Source organism: Amblyomma americanum, chromosome 4 (genome assembly GCF_052857255.1).
Source record: "Amblyomma americanum isolate KBUSLIRL-KWMA chromosome 4, ASM5285725v1, whole genome shotgun sequence".
Taxonomy (NCBI): Eukaryota; Metazoa; Arthropoda; class Arachnida; order Ixodida; family Ixodidae; genus Amblyomma; species Amblyomma americanum.
In genome coordinates this window covers 76,160,385-76,186,708 of record NC_135500.1, presented here as the reverse complement: position 1 = coordinate 76,186,708, position 26,324 = coordinate 76,160,385, and the positions used below count along the sequence as shown (strand labels likewise).

At 48.8% G+C, this 26,324-nt stretch overlaps 1 protein-coding gene across 1 annotated transcript; it reads right to left on the bottom strand.

The window, feature by feature from the left end:
- Window positions 1-2,488: 2,488 nt before the first annotated feature.
- Window positions 2,489-3,475, bottom strand: LOC144129582 (endothelin-converting enzyme 2-like). The gene has a single exon (XM_077663716.1). The coding sequence runs from the start codon at window positions 3,473-3,475 to the stop codon at window positions 2,489-2,491; it is 987 nt and encodes a 328-aa protein (XP_077519842.1).
- Between the last annotated feature and the right edge of the window lie 22,849 nt (window positions 3,476-26,324).

Genomic DNA, 26,324 nt, shown 5'->3' with positions numbered 1-26,324 from the left:
CAGGAATTTAATTTCAGTGACTCCAACCTTGCACTTTTCGGCACTGAAAATTAAAACTGCTTTTTCTGCCACTTGCAGCACTTTCCGCAGGCGCGCATCGTGCTCTTCCTTAGACGAGCCCCATATTAGAATGTCATCAATTTACACTCTCACGCCTTGGCAGCGGTCAAATATTTCGCGCAGGATTTTCTGGAATACTTCCGGGGCTTATGCGATTCCGAACGGGAGCTTCAAAAACCGGTAACGCCCGAACGGAGTACCGAACGTGCATATAGTTTCTGTGGCGTCATCCAAAGGTACCTGATGAAAACCCTCCCTTGCGTCGAGGAGCGTGAAGTACTTAGCTCCGGCCAGCTCAGCTTCTATGTCCTCGCGTCCTGGCATCTGATAACGCTCTCGCTGTATGCACTCGTTGATACTTCTAGCGTCCACGCAAACGCGTATTTTCCCGTTTTTTTTTTTTTCGCACGATAACCAAAGCGCTTGCCCAGTCTGTCGGTTTCTGGACCCTCTCAATGATTCCACTTTGCTCCATGCGCTCCAGCTCTTCCCTCAAAGGTTCGTTCAGTGCAAAAGGCCCCCGCCGAGCTGGCTGGACAACTGGCGCACATCAAAACTAGGCCTGTACAGTGAGCAGCGTGAAAGGCGGAGCTTAAACAACACGTATAGCGCAACTTTCGAGTCGAGCCCTCGAACGAGTCCAGCTACAACCAAACGAATGCGCCAGGCAATGCCCGCAACGTCAACGCTTGACCAGCAAATATAGCAGCGTGAACGGCGGTGCTATACTACACGACCCGCGTCTTCCATAGCCCGTGAGCGAAAGGGTCCAGTTACAATGACGCCAAACTTCATTTACTGTGAAGAAAGACTGCAGTCGTTCGCGCTTCACTCCAAATCTTCAAAAAGAAAAAAAGAAACACGAGTGAGTAGTGAAGAACGGCAACTTAGAGACTTAGTTGAGAAAAGCTAGGATCCAGCGCATTATCGAAGCTTGCTCGGCCGATACTGTGCAGCTAAACCTTTTGTCCATCAGCCCCGTTGTTTTTCCCGCATGGAATAACGAAAAGCACACAAGATCGGCATTACCGCAGTTCGTAATCGCTGTCCACGCGGTAGAAACGCTTCCCGCCAGAACTCCCTCGCATAAAAACAAAACGGAGCATACCCGGGAATGGTGGAGCAAAAACGTTAACACGTGACCGCGGCTCTTCGACCAATGGGAGGATCAGCTTTCCCGGGACACGGCAAGGGAGCGGAAAAGCGGCGAAGTTCGAATGGAGTCGTTATACTTTTGATACATTCAGGGGTTTTATGACGGCCATGACGGCTATCCTAAAGGCTCCGCCTGTTGTGCACACTGCTCTGTGTAAGCGATCTATACCATTTGGCGTTAACTCCATCTTGCTCACCGGATATTCCGGTGAACCAGGACCACGGCCAGGACGCGAGTCCCTTTGCAAAGCTCGTCACCGCGATACCCTGTCTGCCCGATGCTCGGGCAACAATAAACTGCGCCTTCCCAAGGCTCCTGAGTTATGAGGCGAACCGGTATGGAAGTTTTGCCTGGGCGCCGAAGGATTGTTATGTGCGCTTAAACAAACACATAATGCCGGAATCGAGTTATTGTTCAGTGTGAGCGCTTTGCCCTGAATGCTGCAGCTCGCTTCCGACTGTCGTTCATTGGAATGCCGTACTGACTCGTCTTGCCGGCTGAACACGCCGTGATGACAGTGGTTATATATATGGTATTCGGCTGCCAAGTCCAAGGTAACGCGGGATCAAATCTCGGCCGCGGTAGCCGCGTTCTGATGGGGGCGGAATCCAGAACTCGTTTGTGCGTTGTTATCGCACATGTTAAGAAACCGAAGCGGTCAAAATTAACCCGGAGCCCTGCAGTAGGGTGTCTATCATAGCCCATTTACACCTGTGGCAGCTTCGACGGCTGCGCAGACATTACATTATTTGTCTGGGTTTTCGTCTTCCGCGCAGTGATACCTTCTTCAGTCATTGGTCCAGACTCCTCCGCCCTCCTCTTCCCTTTCTGAATCAATTTTCTGGCTGAGCCGCTGCACACTACTAATGCGAGGTTCATTTTAGTTTATTGACACATAGCTTCATGGTACGAACGCATACATTTGGTTGGTTCATACGCAGCCGGAGTGTGCAAGGCAGTCCAATCCTTCTTGCCAAGGAAATACATATCTCCAAGTAAGTCTTATAACAAAGAAGAAACCTAAAACTATCGTTATTTTTAATGACCGATCATGAGAAGTGGGCGTTACCACGGCGTAAAAAGAACGCCAAATAATTAACGAAAAAAAACGACAACTACCGCGAGAAACTTTGTCCGTCGATTGGGTCAGAAAAACAACGTAGCACGTAATACATGCACCCGTATTAAAAAAAAGGATGACATAAGAAGGATCAAACTGATGTATGCATATGAACAATGGGAGCTCATCCCTCGGGCTCACAGAATTTGCAATCACAATAGGACACTGCAGGTATCCTTCGGGTACATGCCCGACCCCTCCGCACACGAGAAGGCCGCGGCGAAGGCGTGAAAACCACGGACGGCTTTGTTGCAGTCGGCCGAGGAGGCTTGGTGTTCGGAACTGGGCAGAGAACAGGACATGTAGCACAGTGTGAGGAAGAAAACCTTGTCTTCGGGCAGGTTACTGGCTATCATGATCGGAGAGTCGGCTCGGAGAGATTTTAAGTAGGCTGAGTAGGCCACCTCCAGAGCCGGTATCTCGGGGAACGCGCTCACGAAGCCGCGGTCTTTCACGCAGCCGTCCTTTGCTTCGAAAGCGTCCACCACCGACTGCGGAATGGAAGGTGTTGTCTGGCTGAAGTGCGGCAGCCACTTGAGGCCTTCTTTGTCTACAGCCTTGACAATCTGAAGCGCCATGGAAAATCCGAGCCCGCCGTACAACATAGCCTTGGTACCGCCCGCGTAAAAGAGGGGATCTGACAGTGCACCTATTGCGATGCCCACGCTGTTCAAAGCGTAGTCGTAGCTCAGATAAGCCGGTGAGCTGTTATCGGGCAGTGCGAGTATGTAGTCGTAGTCGGGCAGTGCATTCATCCAGCGCAGAAGTCGCCGCGATTTCATCCAGTAGTAGCCGAACGCTGTCTCGTTCTCTGGAAAGTCGGCGTAGATGGTTCGGAGCGTGTCGTTTCTCAGATAATCCGGCGGAGGCCACAATCGGATCCCCATGAGCGCTAGCTTGGTGCCGAACAGTATCTTGCTGCTTTCGTCGAGCCAAGCGGAGCTATTCAGATTCTCGAAGAGGGTCTCTTTTAGGTTACTGAAAATGCTGTTGACGAGATCGCGTCCGGCGGGCTGCAGCTGGGACGTGATATGCAGTGCTAGCACTAGCGCTTTGTAGGAAACAGCGACGCTGTTGGCGCAGTACTCGGGTCGGCGTCTCTCCAGCCGCGCATTGCTGCCAAACCACGCTCGGAGCATGTTATAGCCGGCAACCGTGGAGTGCTGCTGGACGACATGTCAAGCCAGATGCTTGAGCAGCTCCTGGTCGCTGTACTTAGCAAAGATGCCGCCAATAGCTGTCAAGTAGTTGACGTCACTTGCGATTACTTCATCTTTGCTCGTGAACGCCAAATCAAGCTCGATCTTCGCGTTCAGCTCGTCAATCCACTCCTTCGAGGACAACGGTACGGTGTAGTTCTCTATGGTCCCCAGGGGAAACGTGGCAGCAGACTTCGGCTCCATCTTAAGGGCGCTATAGAGCTCCGTCAGTATGGCAGCCTCCAAAGTGGCAAATTTATCAATTTCAGATTGGCCGGTGGTGGGTTGCGTGTCGCCAAATAAAGCAGTATAAAATGCCCGCCAATAATGTTCGTACTTGCCTGCCTCCCTAATGGCGAGGTGCTGCCTTACGAGCGCAGTGAGAAAGGGACCGGGCGAAATAATAATTCGCCATTTAGTCCGCAGCCTGCGCACTCTGAGGGCGAACCAGACCGGGGCCTGCCAGTTGACGGCGAGTCCGATGAGCGCCCCGAGAGATGTGACGTTCTGGAGTGGCGACCCGGGCCAGCTCAACCCGTGCTCTTGGAGGAAGTCGAGAAAACCTTCCACGGTGTTTCCGAACTGCGATTCGCTTCCCATGCAGGAGTCGTACATTGCGCGGGCTTTCTTTCCTACAGGCAGCAGATGCGTTCCTTCGTAGAGGCTCGTGTTGAACTTCTGATACCACGACAACCTGAGCTGGTCCATGGTGGACTCTGCGTAACGCCGGGAACTGAAGTCCAGTGACCATCCCGAGCACACGTAGCCATGAAAATCTTCGCACGGGTCAATGCTCGAGTTGATTGCTTGCATGAGTAGGCTAGCATGACGCCGGCAGTCGTTGGAGTAGCAAAGCTCTCCGATGAGCAATGACCTTCGGGCGCGAAGGACCAGAACAGCAAGCATGGCAACGGAGAGCAAGGCGACGATGATCATGATTCCGGCTGTAAGCATGGCTCGCCGCCTTCGTCGGTTCCCGTGGGTCGGGGCCTGGAAGGAACCGCATTCCATTATCCTAGGTCAGAGGTTCATATGTCATAAATAGGAGTGAACTAGCTTGCATTCGTGAGGATTGATGTGGTGGAAGCTTATTTCGAAGGGGCTATACACACTTATCAGCACTACGCATATGGACCATTAAAAATATGGACGTCCATGAGATATTTGCACTTGATATTAGACATCTCCAGCAGATATCTAAAGTCTCGTTTACGAAGAATCTGAGTAGCTACTACACTAAAATTAGCGTCCATTCCGAGGTAAATTACATGCAGTATTGTGCTTCTTTATAGTGAAGACATAAAGGTTTTCCCGCCGGCTTACTTGCGGTGAAACTGCGCACAGAGCTTGGGTATAGCAGTAACTTTTGTCTCGTAGCAAGTCTGGAATCAAAAGCCGCCAATGCCGGGTTTCCGCAAAGGGCGGCAATGGCGCCACCAAAGGATCTGCGCATCAAGCAACGCTCGCCTCGGCACCTTTCGCTTTGCGGCACTTTCCCCTGTAGACAAAAGATGGCGTCACAGCTGCCATTCAACGGAAATCCGGCATTGGCGGCTATCGGTTTCTCGATCTCGGCACAGACGATCACAAGTTTGCATCATGTGCGGCTGCACCAAGTACCGTTGTCAGACTTGGGACAAAAGTTATCACAACACAAAAGCTCTGTGCGCAGTTTCACAGCAAACTAGTAACTGGTTGAGGCGGGGAACATTTGAGAAGTCGGTAAAAATGCACAATACTGTACTGTAGATATTCGCGCTAGATATATGCGAAGTGTTTTATGAATTTCCAGCGAAGAGGAGATACGAGCAGCCGCAGCGGCCTATAGACACGTATGGCGTGAAATAAATGTGATTGAATCTGCGTGATCCCCGCCCCCCCCCCCCCCCCAAAAAAAAAATGAGCCGACGCTAAGGCAGCGATCGAATATCGAGCTTTAACACACCTAACGTAGGTCGCCGGTTCGAATCTCTGTCGCGAGCTAGACTCTAACTTAACTAGGAAGTCTGTGCTGCACGAAACGCGAAATCGTATGCCACCCCCCCCCCACCCCCCCCGAACACTCTGCGACAAATGGTGGCGGTATGTACATAGGCCGCCGGTTCGAACTCCTGCCACGAGCTAGGCTCTAACTTAACTAGTGCGTTTATGCTGCATGAATCGTAGACACCAAGCTGGTAGTGCTACGAAATATGCTTAATCTGGGCCCAGTTGAATACACCCCAGCTTTGTTCATCAACAAACTGTAATTAACAAATGTCGTTTGAATATGCTGCTCCCAACAATTGTTTTTGTCCCGAACGTTGCAAGCGTATTAAAAAAGTGTAGGCATTGGTCATCGGGGTCGAATCGGTTTAATTTGAAAGTAATTCTCCAGGATTAACATAGGTGTCCTGGAAACATGATTAAGGAAAAATGAATAGGATGCGGGAAGCCTCACTTTCCTTGGATGTCAATGAATTATAATATATGCGTATTCTAAGACCGAGATAGATGCAACGTTACGAGTAAGTTCGTAGCTTTTTTCTCAAGAAAGGTTTGTAAGCTGGACGACTAAAAATTATGTCCATGAACGTAACGTTTAGACTCAGTAGAGACATTTCTGGCAGGTTCGTATTTTTGTGGTTATAGGGTTAGCAACCTCGCGTATTGCTAAGTTAAAATATAAAGTTGTGCGAACTGGTACAACTTCACACTTTCGGAAGAGAGAAGTAGATTGAAACGGAGACGTACTTGCACGCAGGACAAAGACTATTGCTATTAGAAGCTGCGTGAACCGGAAAAGAAAATTGCATGCTGAATGCTAAAACAAATTTCGCTGTTGAAAATAGCGTCGCTTTGACTGATTTCGATGTAAAAGCAACTGTGCCAAGTCGCTTTCCATCATTGCACTACAACAATATAAGTGAAGTCGTGTATTTGTACCAGTCATAGCGAATATTGTCGAGTAAAAAAAATTGGAAACAATCGGACTTCCATCTGGTTTCAATTGGGCAAGTTGAGTTTCCAGTTGGTTCCAATTCGAATGGTTTTCCAACTGTATAATCCGAATGGTCTCCTAATTGGACGAACTGAGTTTCTTTTTAACTGGTGAGTCCAAATGATCTTAGCAATTGCATCCAATTGGTATGTCCAACTGCACCCATTGTATTAATGCGAACATTGAATAACGACAAACAAGGCAGGAGTAAATATGCTTCTTGTATTCAGAGCTATCAGCAGCTCGACCTACTAATAGCATTCATCTTCCGCACTATCACTGCGGTCAAAATTCAAACACCAAAGCTGATACTCCAACAGAGCATATCCGGCCGCAGTGCTCGCCGCGAGCTCACCGTGGCACTGGCGCTGTGTACGTTGTCTGTGTGGGTGCGGTTCAGGGCTCCTGCAGCTGACGACTGCTCGTCCGGCTCCAGCGGGCATAGCGGGAAAGGTTCTTTCAGGTTAAGCAGCATTTGCCACCCATGCTGCGTCTTCGTGTCCGTACCGACGCTTGGAGGCAACGAGATCGAGCCCTGTTCATCAGCCATTGTGGAGATCTTTCTGCCAGGCTCTGGAATGCCTGCAATGCAGCCCTCCTGTCGCGTCCCAGCTTCGTCAAGCGAAGGCCTGCAAGAACAGCTGTAGTTGAAACCTATCCATGCCCAGCTTTCCTGAACATGACCAACTGGCGCCATCTGTAGTCCACCAGTAGCGAACACCACGTAACTGAACGATAATATTTTCATATGTAATTGAGGAAAAACTAAAGCCTCCCTTGAAATGGTGCTCGAAGATGTTGGCACTGATGACTGACACTCTTCCCACGCGAAGCAGAATCAAACTTATAAAATGCTTCCAGCGCTCTCAGCGACAAGTTTTTACAGACATTGGAAATCAATGGGGGATACCAAACATTCATAATTGCCCGCGGTAATTTTGATGTCCAGTGCCCGCCGCACATACTAGAAGTGCTGGTCCAGATTTCCTGGACTTGTTGCATGGTGGGGTTGTACTGCGGTGTACCGGAGGTCGACATGGGGTATGATGAAGAAGGCAGCATGAGATGACTATTGATTAATTTCGACAATTTCGGTTCTCACGTCTGCTTGCATTCCACAGCACAGATCCACTTCAGATTTCGCACCCATCGAAATCAGACTTTCGAGGTCGTGATTCCGCCTCACGACTTAAATTGGCCTTAGCAGGCGAATGCCACTAAACCACCGCGATGGTTCTCGGTGCGAGTTCCACCATACTGGTGCGGCTGCTTCCGGTGTCATACTAGATATGAAGCATCACGTGACAGCTCTTCTTCGAGATGACAAAATGTTGAGTGAATCGTTCGCATTGTATGCGAATGTGTGTTCTTTCTCGAGCTGTCTCGTCTCATTGACAAATAATGCTCACTGGCAGAATTATCAGGGATGAGTTTTTCGTTGGCCATGCGAAACGAAACATCGTGTACGCCGGTAAACGGAGTTTTTCAGCTCGCTCACAATGTGGCGGGGGCGGTGCACTAAAATGCACGAATATAGTCCGTAATTATTAATGCTATAGCATGAGAAGCCTCATAGAGCCAAAGTACGTCATCGATCATAAAATTCGCCCCTTGGCATAAGGGAAGTGACGTAACGAGACCGGAAGTGACATGACTTCTGGTAAAGGCATAGACAGCTTTCACTGCTGTCGCATTGCCAGCACGCAATGTGATTAGGTATCCCTGCGAATTTCTCGACGTCTTCTACACCTTTCGAGCCGCCGCGTTGGCTTAGAGCTTATGCATGCTAGCTGCTGACCCGAAGTACGCAGGTTCGGTCCCAGCCGCGGCTGTCGCATTTCGATCGAGGCGAATGCTATACGCCCGTGTGCTGTGCGATATCAGTGCACGTTTAGGAACCTGAGGTGGTCGATACTATCCGGAGCATTTCACTACGGCGTCCCCCATAGCCGAGTAGTCGCTTTGGGACGTTGAACTCCATAAACTAAACTATAAACCAATACTTTTCCTCTACGAAGGACCTTCAGGTTATAATAACGAAGTATTTTTAGGACTTTCTATTATTTTTTTTACAGCTAGAGCTGTTCTACGCAGCCCCTCCAATGTGGTTCCAAGCGCAGCCCATGACGAGCCGAGGCCCCGGGGCACAGCTCGCATGACGTCATCGCCAATCGCCCAGGAAAAGCAAATAGTGGAGCCAATGTCGGCCGCACATTGCGCTGCGCGCATTGCATGATGCCACAGCACGCAACTGAATTTCTGTTATAGTACTATGGTCGATTCGCAGCAGAAGAAAGAAGCCTGTACTCGCTGCCGCGGTTCTTCTCAATCGCATTCTTAAGCGCATTAAAGAGATCTTGTGCATAAATTCACTAAGCCGCTCGCTTAGCTCGACAAATTTTATTTCACTGTCAGCGCTGGGAAGAAAACGAAAGAGGTTTTCAGCACAACTTCATTCGCACGGCGCAAGAGGGCAGATAAGTAGCACGCGCAACAAATGCGTGCTGCCCATGTGTCGCAGGTCCCTCGTTTCCTTTACCGCTTGCTGTATTGAAACAGCGGTAAGCCTGGGTGTCCGTACCAATGAGCGACTTGGTTGCTCGTGATAATATATGCCGAAAGCATGGGTAAGATATCGACACTCTCTGATCCTTCGGTCGCAACCACAAAGCGTTGCTATTTGAGGACAATGGAACTGAGTACTTTGGCAAGAACGGTTCAGTTCTGGACTTGCCATGCATTTGACTCGTGAGCGCGGGAGAACCGCACACTCGTTGAAGCCGCCGACTCATGCTGGCCGTTTCCACTCTTGCGAGTACATTTTGATGCACAGCCTCTTTTAAGCATGAAATTCTTTTACAGCTCCCCTGCTTAGCAAACTCAAGCGGGCATCGTTCTTAAGACGCGGCGAACTTGGGGCCGAACACAAAGACGAACCTTCCAGGAATATTTAGAAATTTTCCGTCCGAATGGCGTTTGGGAGAAATAAGCCATATCAGGACCTCGGGATGGATTAGAAACAGCGCCGGTGCTAATGTAGCAGCTTCCACTCCCGATGCCTCTGACAACTCAGATGTTGGCGCAGCCCCTCGCGCTACATGTTCTAAATTGTCTCCGTTCACTATCATCCATTCGTTCTGCGCTTACAAATGCTCGGCGCACTGCTATCGTGGCTGTGGAATGGGGCCAGATGAATCAAGAGACAGAAAGGCTCGCCTGAGTCGCCAGTGAGCTTTCTGTAACCGCACACAATGGTGAGAAGGCGGCCGAACATGCCGATAAGACTAGCTGGTGCATGACAGCGGATGAGCGCTATGGCGCGCCAAACAGCGAAAGTAGCGAGGGAAACGGAGGCCGCTGCCGCGGGAATATATAGTGGTCCACTATGCTGGCGGCCGTTTGCAGGCTGGTCTCCATGTCCCGCAGGCGGGATGTCCCCCAGGGGGTGATGTCGTCGGCGTACCGCACCAGGAGGGCAAGCAAGCGCACCATGGCAATGTTGAATAGCACAAGGGACAGCACCGCCCCTTGTTGAGTCCCCCCCCCCCTTTGCCGGGCAGGAAAGGTCCGTGCTCTTGGTCCTGTATTCGGATGTAGGACAGTCTGTCCGTGAGGAAATGTTTGGTGTAATTGAAGGCATTGATGCCGCAGTGGGTTTGATTTAAGTGTGTGAGTATGACTTCGTTAGTTACGTTGTAGAACGCCCCTTTGAGGTCGAACGAGAGGACGATTTTTTCATTTCGGAGGTATGTGATATGGTGCAGGATTTCACAGTCCGCGGCTGTGGTCTGCAATGCTCCCCGCAGAAATCTGAATTCGTGCATCTGCGCCCCTCGCGCACATGCTCGACCTAAATCCATCTCTCCTTGCAAAGCGGTCCCTTTCACGAATCAAAGGAAATCAGAGTCCTCGGACTCTTCATAAACAACCAGCGACGCTGCGACACAACACTCGCCAAGCTCCGATAGGTGGGGGACCAGGTGGGCCGCATAGTCCGCCGGGTTTCCAACAAGCGCAGTGGGTTACGATGCAAGGACGTCTTGCGGTTGGCGAACGCATTCGTGACCAGTCGAATCTTGTATTCTACTCCCTAACTCCACCTGCGGAAACAGGAGGAGGATGCCCTTGAGGTCATCCTACGTAAAATCATGAAAAGATCACTGGACCTCCCGGTCTCTACCTCTACCAGCCACCTCACAGCATTGGGGGGGGGGGGGTGAAAGTGAAATCCTTCAGGGAGCTCCGGGAGGCCCACCTCAACAACCGATGCACTCGTCTCACAAAGACAGACTCGGGCCGCCGCCTTGAAGTCCGACTTCACATCCACCACACCAAATTCACAGAGGAGAGACGCCGCATTCCCGCACACTGGAGACTCGCACCGGTGGGCTGTGCTTTCCGGCTTGTTTCGTGCGTTGTGCTGAACGGTGCTTCATCGAGATACGTTCAACTCACTTCTGGCGTGCCACAGAGTCCGTGTTGGGTACACATCTTTTTTTGTTGTATATCAATGACATCACATCTGGTATCATTCACTGTTTCGCATGTTCGCGCATAATTGCAATGCGCACAGGGTTATCAATGATAATAGATATTTTATATTCTTGCAAACCAATTTAAACACTGTAGCAGCTTGGTCCACTCGTCGGGGAATGGCGCTGTACGCTAAGAGATCTTGCATGCGGCTTTTGCTCCAGAGAAGACCCATAAGCCTACTGAATACACAGTAAACAATGTTGTCCAACGTTGTCCTACATAAAGCCACAGTGATTAATTACTTGGGTGCATAATTCCTGACAGCAGACCTATGATGGACCGGAAACATACATTGCGAATAAAGCAGCATCTACTCTCGGATTCCTAAGGCGCGATTTCAAACAGTTCCCATGTGACCTGTAAAATAAGTTGTACTTCACATACATACCATCAGTGCTTGAAGATGCCTGCGGTTGCTGGGAACGGGCCCATACACAAAATAACATGTTAGTATCATAGAAAAAATTCAAAATAAGGCAGTTCGGCTTGGAGCAGGCAATTATGGCAGGTGCTTATGTATGATTAGTACAAAACGATCGCTCGGGTGGCCTAATATAGAGGATCGTCGATTGCATCTTCGCCTCAAGTTTTCTCACAGTATTTTCCATTGCCAAACTGGCATAGATCAAGATGTGTAAATCAAACCGCCCACATATGTATCACAGAGAAAGGACCACGTCTTCATGGCCAAAGAGGGTTCATTCAGGAGTGATGCTTTCAGTCATTCGTTTTTTGTTCGAACAATTCGTCAGCGTTGCACTCAATTTAGCAATGTCTGTACGGATGTTATTTGGGTGTGCCATATTCATTGTTCACTCAAGTGTTTTAGCGTTTGCCCCCCCCCCCCTCCCGCGCTCTAATGCCATGTAGGCGATGCAGGCAGTAAATAAATAAATATACGCACAGATATGAGAGCACATGTCATGAAGCTATAGTAGGGGATTCATATCCTTCGAGTTGTCCCTGTGGCAGCATGGTTGGTTGTATGTATATGCTGAACTGGAAGCAATTGCAGTTCTAACCTGTGTACAGCGTTTTTCCAGAATGCCGGCCAAACTGACTCGTCGTTTTGAAACGAGCACCATATCTACGGACAGGTACGATGTACGCAGCCTGCTAACAAGACGGGATTCGTCCTGTTCGTTTACCTTGGCACGGTAACTGTTGGTAAATCTGAATTTTGTTTCGGTCGAATTATTGGATGCTCGGCATCCTCAGGAGCGCGGTGACATCCAGCATGGTGAAAACTTTGTTTCAAGAGCAGGCCTTCCCTGGCCTCAAATCTCTCTTATCGCAGCCATGTATATGTCATCACGTTGTTCCTTATTAAGCATGTCGCCAGATACCGCCGTCGAATAACCAACGAGCGACGTGCATTCGGAACCAGAGAAGCAGCACAGCTCGCAAGGGGCCCTGAAGAGCAAGAAGGGTGTACGGGAAACGGCGCAACTTAAGTCACCTTCGAAACCTGGCAAATCTGACCTATGGAAACGCGCAATCGTATACTGCCTGCTGCGCGGCTGTACTCCATCATGACGGCCGTATAACAACGTTGCTCAGTCAAGAACTATAGGGTTGCTTGAATTCTGAAAGAATTTTTTTTCCATTCGAAGTGTTTGCAGACAGGATTTTGATAGAAATTTATAGCGGCCTCTTGCAACGGGAAGAAACAGCATCCCAAGGTTGAATACGAACAATTTCCCAAATGTGAGCCGCTGTCAAATTGGAGCACTGTGCTGCGCCTACCGGAGTGCGCCCTCTGAAGCTTACCTTGCCTTCAGTTCTCCTTGCCTCCTCGAGAGCTGCGATAAAGGCGCCTCCAGCTCGTCTTTGGCGGCACCGGGAGGAATTTCGCGGCTCCGTCGGCCGCTCGGCTGGTCGTCTGCGACCACCGGGAACAAGTTGAAAATGTGCAATGGTGCCAAGGTAAGGGACACTTCGTGCAGCGCGCGCTCTCCTAGAAGTACATCAGGACTCGATGTTTGGGACGCCGAGGTCTCTGGGCAGAGATCATTCTTGCTTGGTGTGCTCGAAGTGGACATCGCATGTTCCTGGCGCAGAAGTATTCCCTTTGCGTGCGGCCGCTCTGTGGGCTGGTCCGTGGCGGCCATCGGTGATATCGCGGCTGAAGGTCCAACCTGCAGATGTACCACCGGCGGCTCCACCGCTTGGTTTCTTTTCTTGGGCGCATCACTGCTTACATTTCCTCTTGCGTTCAGAACCGGATAGGTCTTGTGCTTCGGCCGTGTGAGAAGTGTGCTCGAGTCTACTTCATCTGAGGCGCGAGGTGGTGCTTCCTGCCTGGCAGTGGTGGTAGACGGCGCCTCCCTGACCCCTTGGCCGCTGATCGTGGACCGCGTGCTCTCTGCTCTTGTTGGCGAGCCCCCGGGCATGGTCGCATCGGTGCCGGCGCAGTTTCCCGCAGGAGGGCGAAATCAACGCGATCAGTGAGCGGGCTAGTGCAGGCGACAAAGAGGCAGCTAATGATGACGGTGAGAGGCACTGAACTCTTCTGAACGACGTAGATACGCCCCGTGCGATACGTGGCGTCACGCGCCGTTCATCGCAAAGTTGACGTTTACGGTGCACACTTGAGAGCTGCGTCAGGCTAGAGGCTAGCGGGGACGATTCGCGGAGCCGGAACAAGAATCTTCGTCTTCACTTCTTGCTGGTGTGAGAAAGCGTGCTAGCTCCAGTGGAAATGTTGTTGCGGTTGTTGTCGAAGCAACAAAAAGCACATACACGCACTGGGGGACCGGCCATGAATCGGGAGGCGTACAATGGTTCATCAGCCGGAAATTCTCGTGGCAAAAAAAAGAGAAAGAAAAGGTAGACGATTACGCGTACGGAAGAGCATCAAGAGGCGGTCCTATTAAATGTGGGGGCAGAAAGAATGCCGTGGCAAACAATACCAGACTATCTTTTTTTTCCCTTTTTATAGTTTTCAAGCCGATATTTCCTTGAAGTATTGCGCCAGAGATCCTCCTCCTTTTCTCTTAACCATTCCATTCCGAATACCCTTTGTGAACAACGGGCAGGCAATCCTTTACCAGGATTCAAGGTCCAGGACCCTTGATGTATCCACGATTCGCGGAGCCGGAACAACAATCTTCGTCTACCTGGACACTGACACGGACATGGTAGCGAACACCTATCTGCATGTACACGTGGAAATCGGTGGCGCTGTGGCTTGTTCGCAACGGCGTTTAGTTCGCGTACGATCTGGCAAGTATTGACTGAAATGGTGGAGAGCGGTATCCACTGCAGTCTATGGTAGAGGTTGCAGGCAGACGTTTTCCTATACACAGAAAGTGAACAATGGAGGGCAAAGCATCGGGCGCTTGCCAACGCTTGGACAAGAAGACTTATCTGGGCAAAGCGTTCATCATTGGCGGGATTTAACAAGGGCCTTCACCCCGAGGAGGAAGGCCCGGTGAGGGGGAGGAGGGTGTGAAATGGGAAGGCTGTTAGGATGGGGAGCGTGAATCTTGTCCAGGGATGATGGCTGATAAAGGGGATTAACCGGTTGACCTGCAAAACTGTGAAAAGATTTAGGCCAGCTCGGCAGAAAGGAATCCGGGGGTGTGGAGTGTGGACAGATAGCGAACGTGAACTCAAAAACAGCTGAGGATGAGTACCAACTGAGGTAGCGAGACATGCACTTCAGTTTCATGCAGGCGTGGATTTTGAGTTAGGGTGTTTGAGAACGCGTCCATACCTTCATCTGTGGGAATACTTGTGTACAAAGCGGCAACGTCAAGCACCCAGTATGCTATCCGCTAGGATAATGGTTGCGTCATTAAGCGACTTGATCATTCGAAGAAAGTGCGGTGTGTCCTCGACAAAGGAAGGAAGGGATGAGGGTTGGAATGTCTGCAAGGTAGGGCAGACATTAGCAGGTCCAACCGAAGGTTCAGCTTAAGTTAAAGACAACGCAGTGGGCTATGGAAAGGAAAATGATAGATGTAACGTCGAAATAAAAAGGAATAAATGGGCTTTGGCAGGGCCTATATATAATGCGAAGGCAAGTAACCGCTAGTCCTTAAGGGTAATGGACTGGATTCCAAGAGAATGCAAGCGTAGCAGGGGGAGGCAGAAAGTTGGGTGGGCGGATGGGATTATGAAGGGGATGGGACGGCCGCAGCTGGCACAGGACAGGATTAATTTGAGAGATATGGAGATATGGGAGAGGCCCTTGCCATGCAGTGGGAGAAGTCAGGCTGATGATGATGAACGAATACTGACAATAAACCATGTTTTAAGAGAAAACTAGTAGGTGCATGCCTGGAATATATTCCGCTGAGTATATAGAAAGAGAGGGTGTGTTTCGGCTCCCTAGCTGGCTGGCTGGCTGGCTGGCTGGCTGGCTGGCTGGCTGGCTGGCTGGCTGGCTGGATGGATGGATGGATGGATGGATGGATGGATGGATGGATGGATGGATGGATGGATGGATGGATGGATGGATGGATGGATGGATGGACCCTTTAAATCGGGCGCCATCTATAGGCTCTGTCCGGATGCCCACTGCGCACGCGCACGCCCCTGCCACGTGCGCAGGAGGCGCCGTTAATCCGCTATGCGTCTCTTCTAGTAAGTCTCCGCTGTGCTAAATACACTAAATCTTTCTAATGAAAACTTAATACATCCACTAACTCGTACTAAAACGTCGACAACACAAGTTGCTGTTTTTCCAAAAACGCACTCCTTTGCCGATGCCAAATATTGGAAGCTTCGCTCAATACTCCGCCGACTTCAAAGGCGAGCGTGAAAAACGTTTTGTTAACGACGATATTCGCGCTGCTAGGCGCGCGCAGAAACATTTTGCATGCTCTCGATCGATAATGCTACTTCAGTGTGTAAAGGTGTTTATTGGAAGCGCAGATCGGTTGGCGTTGGCAGAAGACAGGAACAGGCGTCACTCGAAATCCCAGCTGCACTTCGTCGACCTCGTCTACCTCTTCGCTGCGCTGCTTCAACTCCTGCCGGTCGGTCCCATTACAAGCGTAATGTTTTGTTCGATGAGGCATTCCTAGAAACTGGGACAGCAACATTTACAAAGAAATGATTTAGTAGTGAGCAAGTTCTTTTTCTCCCAGCTCACGGCCGTTTACCGTTAATACTTGGTACTGTTTAATACATTTATTGGCACGACGGGGCTCTGATGAGTAACGTTAGGAAATATTCGTTCGTAATATGTAACCATTTCGCGGGCCTGAACCCGGCATTTAGTCTACGAAGCTTCTTAAGCTGTCGCATTGTTGTTTCTGATCATGTACGTAAGAAAATTAGTGATCAAGCCAGTTTTTTATTTTCATCATTTTTAGACGCTATTTGATTAACAAGGGCTTCATTCCCTTTTTAGAATGCTGAACTGTTTTTAATTAAAAATGCATAGCGCAAATAAGCGCACAGACCTTATACATATTACTTTTTGAGTTCATGAAGAATAATTTTGGGATAACATTTTTCGTTTGAACAACATCTGTAATAACATCTTAGTAACGAATGTTTCTTTTGCTCTTTGTTTGCTGTTCTGCAGTGCGTCAGAAAAACCGGACAATGACCACTGATGCTGGAAGTAGTTTGGGCCGGAATTGTGAATAGTTATATCAGTGTTGGTTATTATATGAAGATCTGTGCAACAGGTAGTACTGGCTGGCGTCACAATTACATCTGAAAGCCCAAGCGAAAGCAGTTGCCTATTAAACTCACGTGCAGGAGTACTATCTTCTAAAAAATCATTGTTTAAATGGACTATAAAAAAGTTTCATAGAAATCAATGAATCGCATAACATTCCTGTGTGTGTGTGGGGGGGGGGGCGACAAACAACAAAAATTACTTTGTTTTTATTTTCCAGTCTCAAAATTTCGTAGCCTGCCCGACAATGCTGAATTCTTGCAGAAATTCATATTTCTTCTGAGTTGCAACAACTGGAACACTGCCTCTGGTCTATTTTGAACGATTAACGAAGAAATTCTCCTAACCATCTATATCCAATATTGTCCAACCGCTTGAAGGCCATGTTTCAGACATCATCATTGCATCAAACTTAAAGGAAAACTATCAAGAGCAGGTCGATACCAATCTCTTTACTACTAACCGAATGAGCACCAATGTGTAGGATTCTCTCAAACAATTAGTCCTGAAATCGGACTTTGGACGGTAAGACCAATTCCAACGGTCAATTTTATTGTTTTTTTTTTCGGTGCAAATTGCTGAGCGTGCACTCTCTTTACTCATTGTTGCTAGAGGCAGGGGCAGATTTATGGTTCACTCTTGGATGGGGCGGTCAGAGGGGGGAAGTCCGATTTGAGCCATATGTATTACTGGATTTATTTCCTCCAAAAAATGAGAATGGTGGTCAGCATGGTTTTCGTATGTAAAATTTATCGCTTGGGAGAGGGGTGGTCCCCTCCCTCCCTCCTCATAAATCTGTCCCTGGCTAGAGGAGCCTCCAATTTCTGCCTGGGTCTGCAAAAATTTGTGGATATCAAACTCAGTAGATATCTGCACAGCCGGTATATCATCGACCTGCTTCACGAAGATCATGCCATTGCTTGACCAGACGAAAAATGCTTAACCCCTTTATAACCAACCCTATATATAACCTTTACAGATTTCGAGAAAGCATTTGACTCAGTGGAAACCTCAGCAGTCACGCAGGCACTGCGGAATCAGAGTGGAGAAGAGCCTTATGTGAAAATACTGGAACATAACGGCTGCACTGCTATTATGGTCCTTCATAGACTCGGCAAGAAAATTCCAAAAAGGAAGAGTGTCAGACAGGGAGACACGATCTCGCCAGTTCTGTTTACTGCCTGTTTAATTGAAGGAGGCGGTCGGTACTCATGAGACCTGGATTGTTAAAAGTAGGTGAGAAGAGTTAATGGAGAATACCTTAGTAATTTGCGGTTCGCTAATGACATGAGCAGTTATTTAGACAGACAGAGCATAACGGTGGGTCCTGAAATTAATATGCAGAGATTACAGTCTCAGAAAAGAACAGCAGTTCAGAATTGGTAGCGAAGTGTTGGAAGTGGTAAGGGAATAAGTCTACTTAGGGTAGGTAGTCACCGCTGATCCTGATCACGAGAGGGAAATAACTAGAAGGATAAGAATGGGGTGGAGAGCGTATGGCAGATTCTCTCAGAGGAGGAGGAAAACATTTATTAAGAGCATAAATACTGGGTAGAATCAGTAGGAGAACCCATTGGTCGCCGTCATAGTCCGGCCCCTCTCAACCAGCGATTTCTGGTCGAGGGGACTCTGGCTATGAAGGGTTGCCTCCCAGCGCTCATATGTCGGATCGGGATTGCTGTCCAAGTCTGGGTTTTCTTGAAATTCCCAAACTGTGTGAGAGAGTGTGTCAACTGCTCCACAAAAGGGGCAGGACGAATCGTAGGTGTCTGGATACCATTTATTCATCAAGTAGGGATTGGGCAGAGTATTAGTAAGCAGTCGCCTGATTATGTGCTCTTCAAATTTGCTAAGGGTTTTGTGAGGAAGAGGATATTTCCTTCTTATGATCTTATAGTAATCTGTAATTCCTGCGTAGCTTATTAAGGGTGAGGGGTTAACTGTGTCAGAGAGAGGCTGCGTTCCAGATGCTCGGAGGAGGAGAGCTCGAGCAGCTGTGTTGGCCGCTTCATTGCCCGTCGTTGAGAGGTGCCCTGGCGTCCAGAAGATCTGGACGTTGGAAGGATTAGACGTTTCCCAAATTTCCCAACATGGAGCGCCAACGCGACCTTTGAGGTAATTGCTTTAAAGTTTTAAAAAGAGGTAATTGCGTACCACTGCTTGTGAGTCGGACATAACCGTTGCCTCACTGTTCTTTGATATCACTAGTGCGAGAGCTGCGTCTTCATGGTATCCACCACTTGGGTAAGGCTGCTTGCAATTATATCCCCCCGGGGTGGAACTGCTGCAGTTGCCGCGACCCCGTTAACGGCCCCAGCCGCATCGACGTAAATCGTGTCCTTGCTTCCATCCCAGCGCTTAGAGAGGTGTCTAGCTCTGGCTAGTCTCCGTCCTCTGTTGGATTCCTCATCCATGCGCTTTGGTACGGGGTGAGTCGTGATGTGTGATCTCATCTGCATGAATATATAGATCTTGTCGGCGACTTCCCGGGGTAGACTGATTCTCAGCTTCTGTAATACTTTCTTGCCAGCCTTAGATGTAGAGAGCCTGACAATTTGATTTACACGGTGGGCCTCTATTAGTTCGTCGATGGTGTTACGGATCCCCAGCTGTAGTAAGCGCTAAGTGGATGTGCATAAAGGGAGTCCCAGCGCCGTCTTAACTGCCTTTCGAATAATAACATCTAGTTGGTCTTTCTCCTTTTTGCTAACCCGTAAATACGGGATGGCGTATGTTATCTTAGAGAAAATGAAAGCCTGAATTAATCTTAGGGCCTCCTTCTCTCTTAGCCTATTTATTTTCTTGATTACCTGGCGTAGCATTCTAGAGACTTGCTCGGAGTAAGCTTGGAGCTGTCTGATTGTAGTGGTGTTAGTGTTGCCGCTGGGTATGATGGCTCCCAGGATCTTGATCTCTTTCTTGATCGGAATGCTCATACCCTGGAGCGTAATAGCAGCAGAGGGAGTGGACGGCAAAAGTGTGTTATTCTGCTTCTAGCCACGGTCGATCAGGAGTAACCGATTTCTCGGGAGAGCACGTTAAACCATGCCTCGCCGCATGCTGGAACACGACATTCGCTGCTTCCTGAAGCCGGTCTTGAATTTCCCCTTCATTACCGCTGCAACACCAGATCGTAATCTCGTCGGCGTATATAGCGTGCTCAATGCCTTGGATGCGGTCTAGCTTCTCTGGTAGCCCACGCATGGCCAGGTTGAAGAGACGCGGAGACAAGACCACCGCTCCCTGCGGAGTGCACTTAGAACCTAGATTGAACGGAGAGGAGGTCCGTTCCTATTGGAGAGAAAGTCTCTCATATAATGATATGCGCGGTCGCCACAGTTAATTCTGTTAAGCTCCTCCAGTATTCCCTGGTGGCTGACATTGTCAAATGCATGCCCCTTTTAAATCGGGCGCAAGGATGGCCTTGACATAACATATGCCGGGGTTGTCCAGAATATCCTCTCTGATACAAAAGAGAATATCCTGTGTAGACAGCTTTTCTGTAAACCCGTACAGCGTGTCCGGGAGAATATCATTATTCCTCAGCAGTCTTTTCAGTCGAGAGTTCACGACCCTCTTGCACAGTTTACCCAGACACGACGTCAGGGAGATCGGTCGTAAATGATCAATATCGCATGGCTTTTTGGGCTTGGAAATAAACCGTACTAAAGCCACTTTCCAGGAGTCGGGGATCCGGCCCCTGTTCCAGCACTGCGCGTTGAAGTATTCCGCTAATTTTCTCAAGGAGGTGTCGTCCACGTTAAAGAGCATCTTGTTGTTTACCTGGTCCGGTCCAGGAGCGGTGTTCTGACGCATGACTTCAATCTCCACCCTCAGTTCCTCAACCGTTACGTCTTGGTCCATCAATTCATTGGGTACGCAAGGAGAGAGTACGAGGATCCCACATCGAGGAATTTCCGTGCAAGCTCTGCAATGAAGGCTTCGTTGTCCCCTTTATAGCTGTGCAAGGCCTTACAGAGCGTGTCTGTTTGCTCTTTCCGGTTTAAGTTCGGCTCGATAAGGGATCTGAGGAGTCCCCACGCTTTAGCCGTTCCCATTCTACCGTTGAGCTCATCACACAGCTTGAGCCACTTTTGGTTAGCGAGGTTATGTGCGTAGTCATCCGCTTCTTTGGTGAGTTCTGCAATTTTGATTTTCAGTTTGCGATTTAACTTTTGGCTTTTCCACCTTCTTCTCATAGACCTCCTGGCTCCCAAAGATGTAACAGGTGCGGGTCAACCGCCGGAGTTTCCTCCGTGGTGTTCGCTATCGCAGAGTGTCTGGCGACGGTTTACATCTGTAGCGCTCTCCATGCCTCAATATCTTTGATATCTTCACCCGGGAGACGTGCGATTTCCTCTCTCCACTTGTCCCATTTCACAATCTTAGCCTTGCCAAATGGTTTCCAACATTTAACCCTCTGAACAGTGCAGGAGACGGTGAAGTGATCGCTGCCCAGGGACTCGCCAATGTTAGACCAGGTGACCTGCAGGCAGTTTTTCACAAGCGTGAAACCTGGACAGGTGTCTCTGCTGACGCTATTGCCCGCTTTGGTGGGTTGCAGGGGATCCGTTAAGATTGTGAGCCCTTCTCTGTTAGTGATCTCAAGGATCCTCCTACCTTTGCTTGATGGGACGCATTGAAATCGCCAACTATGACGAGGCGGTCCTTACCTGCCCTCTTGATAAAATTCTTAAATAGCGTGGCTATCTGACGACATGAGTCCCTGGGGCGACTGTACACGTTTAGTATGTGCAAACTCATGACTCAGATCATTACTGGCAGTTTACCAATGTCCCTCAAGAGAAAAGTTTACAGCATCTGTATCTTACCGGTACTCACCTATGGGGCAAAAACGTGGAGGCAAAGGAAAAAGGTTCAGCTTAAGTTAAGGGCAGAGTAGTGAGCTATGGAAAGGAAAATGATAGGTGTAACGTTAAGATACGGATAACAACAGAGCGGGTCAGGGATCAAAGACGAGTTAATGACCATCTAGTCGAAATCAAGAGGAAGAAATGGGCTTGGGCAGAGCATATGTAATGCGAAGGCAAGGTAACTGATGGTCATCAAGAGTAATGCACTGAATTGCAAGGGAAGGGAAGCGTAGCAGGGGCGGCAGAAAATCTTTAGGGCGGATCAGATTAAGAAGTTTGCAGGCTAGTGCGGTCGCAGCTGGCGCAGGAGAGGGAAAATTGGAGAGATAAGGGAGAGACCTTTGCTCGGCCGCTAATCCGAAAGGTGCGGGTTCGATCCTGGCTACGGCGGTCGCATTTCGATGGCGGCGAAATGCTGCAGGCCCGTATGCTGAGATGTCAGAACACGTTATAGAAACCCAGGTGGTCGAAATTATCCGCAGCCCTCCATTGCGGCGTCCCTCATAGCCTGAGCCACTTTGGCACGTTAAACCCCATAAGCCAAACCAAAATTTCGGTTGCAGACGTGAAACTAGAACTGTAGCCTGCAATATAAAACAACGTTATTGACGTTTACTTCTTTTTTTACTGCTTTAATTCAAGCCCAATCGGTCGACGCTATTGGCTGGTGGGCCAGTTTAAGCATTCTATAGGTTGATGAAACCGGATTTAACGGTGCGAAAAGACGCCAGCTTGTCTGTCAACCTATTCGCTTAGGAACCTACCGATCCTGGTTGTGCGCTTAAAGATATGAGCATTATACGGGTTTGCGAATAGTATGTTTCCCAACCGAATCGATTACGAATAGTTTAGCTGAAAACAGACTCGAATAAATTGACAAATATTCGCTACTTGTGCGAATATTCAGTGAGCTGCTTTTGCATATATATATATCTGTTAAAATACGCAACGTAATAATAATAATTGGTTTTTGGGGAAACGAAATGGCGCAGTATCTGTCTCATATATCGGCGGACACCTGAACCGCGCCGTAAGGGAAGGGATAAAGGAGGGAGCGAAAGAAGAAAGGAAGAGGTTCTGTAGTGGAGGGCTCCGGAATAATTTCGACCACCTGGGGATCTTTAACGTGCACTGACATCGCACAGCACACGGGCGCCTTAGCGTTTTTCCTCCATAAAAACGGAGCCGCCGCGGTCGGGTTCTAACCCGGGAACTCCCCAACAAACACAAAAACTCCTCAAAATCTCTTAGAAATATCCCATCAGGACATTTGGAATGTCCCCAGGAGGTTCTCATTTTTCCCGAAGACGTCCAAAAAACGTCCCCACAACTAGCCGTGTCCAAAAAGTTGTGCGTCCCAGGGACAGCCCCAGAGGTTAATGCTAGATTTCTCGGCTCTGGCTCAATAAAATTATTTCTTCTTTTTCATGCAAACTTCAGGCATTTAAGCGCACATATGTGCCAAATTTCAGGCACATGCTTACGTTACAGGTGGTGTAATACATCTGTCAACTCGCCTGAATTCTTGCAGGCTAGGCCATTCGGACTTACCTGTTTACATGAAATGTGCTTAAACAAGGTGAAAATTTGCGCTGGTTGGTGCATGATCTTGTGACGGGAGCAGCGCAGCACGTGACAAGGAGAGAGGCGGGACACGACGCTGAATAACAACCAGATTTTTAATGCACGTTCGTCGAATATATACATCTCGCTCGTATAAGAAGGAAAAGAAAGAAGCATGAAAAACGCATAAGATGTACACGAGGTGAAATATTAAGACATCGCACGGAGATTATCAATTTCTCTGTCACGAAGCGCTATTGAAGGTATGCAGACGCATATGTCGCTCATTGGTCGGATGTTGAAGGCTTCTTCAATCTCCCTGGTCCGTTGATCAAAATATGCCGGGATGACCATTGTGTTGATAAGCTGCGGAGCGCATTCATGCTCTCTGCAATGTTTTGCTAATTCATTGCTCATGGCGCCCTTTAGGGATCTTTTGTGCTCTCGAAGCCGTTTATTCAAACAGCGCCCTGTTTGACCAATGTATGTGCGTCCGCATGACAGAGGTATTTCATAAAACTCGCTTTTCACACATTTAACACGTTTTTCAGGTGTTTTTCTTGCATTGATTTTTTTTTCTTTGCTCACTGTTGACTCTGGCGCACAGGCTCCTTAACTTGTTGGGTGCTGACATGAACATTTTTACACCAGCTCTTGCTCTTACCCTTTTGAGACTGTGGGAAATGCCATTAGTGCAAGGAATGACCGCGTACGGCTTCCTTTATTCTGATGTGGTTGGGACATATTTTCTGCCTCTAAGTGCTTGCAGAATCCCTTCTGCAACACTGGATAGCAGTCTCGTCGGGCAACCTGCTGCTTTCAGCCGACGGTTCTGGGTGCCAAAACTGCCTTGAACCTCATGATGACAGGATCTCGTCAATGCGGCTCTCATTGCTGTTTTTTCTACCCCCGCTTGATGATCTTGGAGTGCGCAGATGTGTAGGAGAGCAGTCCCTTCAAGCTTCGTGGTCCATACCGCCAGCATATGTGAGCGCCTAGAAAGGCTAGCGTCAAGTCAAGAAATCGCATAACGTTGTTTTCTGAGAGCTCGCTTGTTATTTCTAGTCCTAGTTCTTCTCGTCCTTCTTGTCCTTAGCAAAAGTAGCAATGAGAGCCGTATTGACGAGATCCTGTCATCATGAAGTTCGAGGAAGTTTTGACGCCCAGAACAGTTGGTGGCTGAAAGCAGAAGTTTACCCGACGAGACTGCTATCCAGTGTCGCAGAAGGGATTCTGCAAGCACTTAGAGGCAGAAAATATGTCACAGCCACATCAGAAGAAAGGAAGCCGTACGCGGTCATTCCTCACATTTATGGCATTTCCCACAGTCTCAAAAAGGTAGGCGCAAGAGCTGGTGTAAAACTGCTCATGTCAGCACCCAACAAATTAAGAAGCTTGTGCGCCAAAGTCAAAAGCGAGCAAAGAAAAATCAATGCAAGAAAAAACACCGGAAAAAACATGTCAAATGTGTGAAAAGCGGGTTTAGGAAATACCCCTGTCACGCGGACGCACCTACATTGGTCAAACAGGGCACTGTTTGAATGAACGGCTTCGAGAGCACAAAATATCCCTAAAGCGCGCCACGAGCAGTGAATCAGCAAAACATAGCAGAGAGCATGAATGCGCTCCGTTGCTTATCAACACAAAGGTCATCCCGTCGTATTTTAATCAACGGACCAGGGAGATTGAAGAATCCTTCAACATCGGGCAAAACAGCGACGTATATGCGTCAGCATACTTTCGATAGCGTTTCGTTACAGCGAAATTAATTATCTGCGTGCGTTGTCCTAATCTTTTACCATGTAAACATCTTATGCGTTTGTCATGCTTCTGTCCTTTCCTTATTGTACGAGCGAGATTCGATCGAACGTGGATTAAAAATCTGGTTGTTAATCAGCGTTGATTCCCGCCTCTCTCTTCTTTGTTTCGTGCTGCGCTGCTCCCGACACAAGAACATGAAGTGTGCTAGAATTTTACACACAAAGGAAATATTAATTCAAAACGTCGCCCGATCCCGCCCATATAACAGGAAATAGCAGCGCAATGCAGATGTAATTTCATTTTATTAGATGTGCTCTTTGCATTTAAATGAATACAAAAAGGAGAAGCATATTTATGCACCATTGGACACACAATGTACGGAGCACTACGACACCAGCAAATAATAATGGCCAAAATATTCTCTAGCTCTGAGAAATCTGAAAAAAAAAAATGGAGCAATAAAAACATAATACAGGCTGAAAGTTGATGCGCCTTAAGCAAACATTCTAAAGGATACAAAAGCATATATGCACACGCAAAAGCAAACACATGTAAAGAGCAAGCTGGGTGCCAAAAGAAAAGACGATATGGGCGTACGATACAGATACGCGGTTTCAGGTTACGGATATTCTGCAGGGTAAAACCTCCCTCTCGCTTTGCCTCTCGCACGAGCCTCGGAGTAATCTTGAGCGTGTTATCAAAACAGGAAAAAAAAAAATTAATTCTACGAGGCGAAAATAAAAAAAAACGAGCACAAACCACATACCTTGACGACGTTGCCAACAAAAACCCGGGGATGAAATAAAATGCTGCAACTATATATATGAGTTCAACGCAGCCTTCTGTCCTCCGCCTTCTCACGGCACAGCGAAAGCTCAAACATACGCGTTACATCCTCGTTACACCTCCGCTTTATTTTCTTGTGACTAAGTGTGGAGATAAGACTGCTTGGAGCCGGATGGAAAGGGGGGACATCTTGAGGTAGGAGCCCTGGCTCGCCGCACCCATGGTACAGCAGACCACGCGTGCGGCACAATACGGCGTGGGAGGCGAGATCAAGGTGATCAAGGCACAAGTAATCCGGGGGGGGGGGGGGGGGGGGTCAGCGACGCGAACACAACACAAACTATACCGCTGCGACAGGACGGCAATGTAAGTAGAGTAGGTTAATCCATGGGCACTCGCAGCAAGAGTCTGGTGGGCTTCCGAAGATCTCTCCCGCCTATGACCGCAGTGGACGGCCATGCTGCCACCAACAACACGCCACAGTCGTCGGAAGCGCTGAGGGATGCAGAGTGCGCGCTAGGAGTCGCCCATTGCCTTGAAATCCGCTGCCGCGAACGACGCCTGTAAGAGCGCCATTATGGTGTAGGGCCGTGAAGCTGTGCAAAAGACTTGCGATGCGCCGCTGCACCAGTTCCAGAAGGAATTATGTGG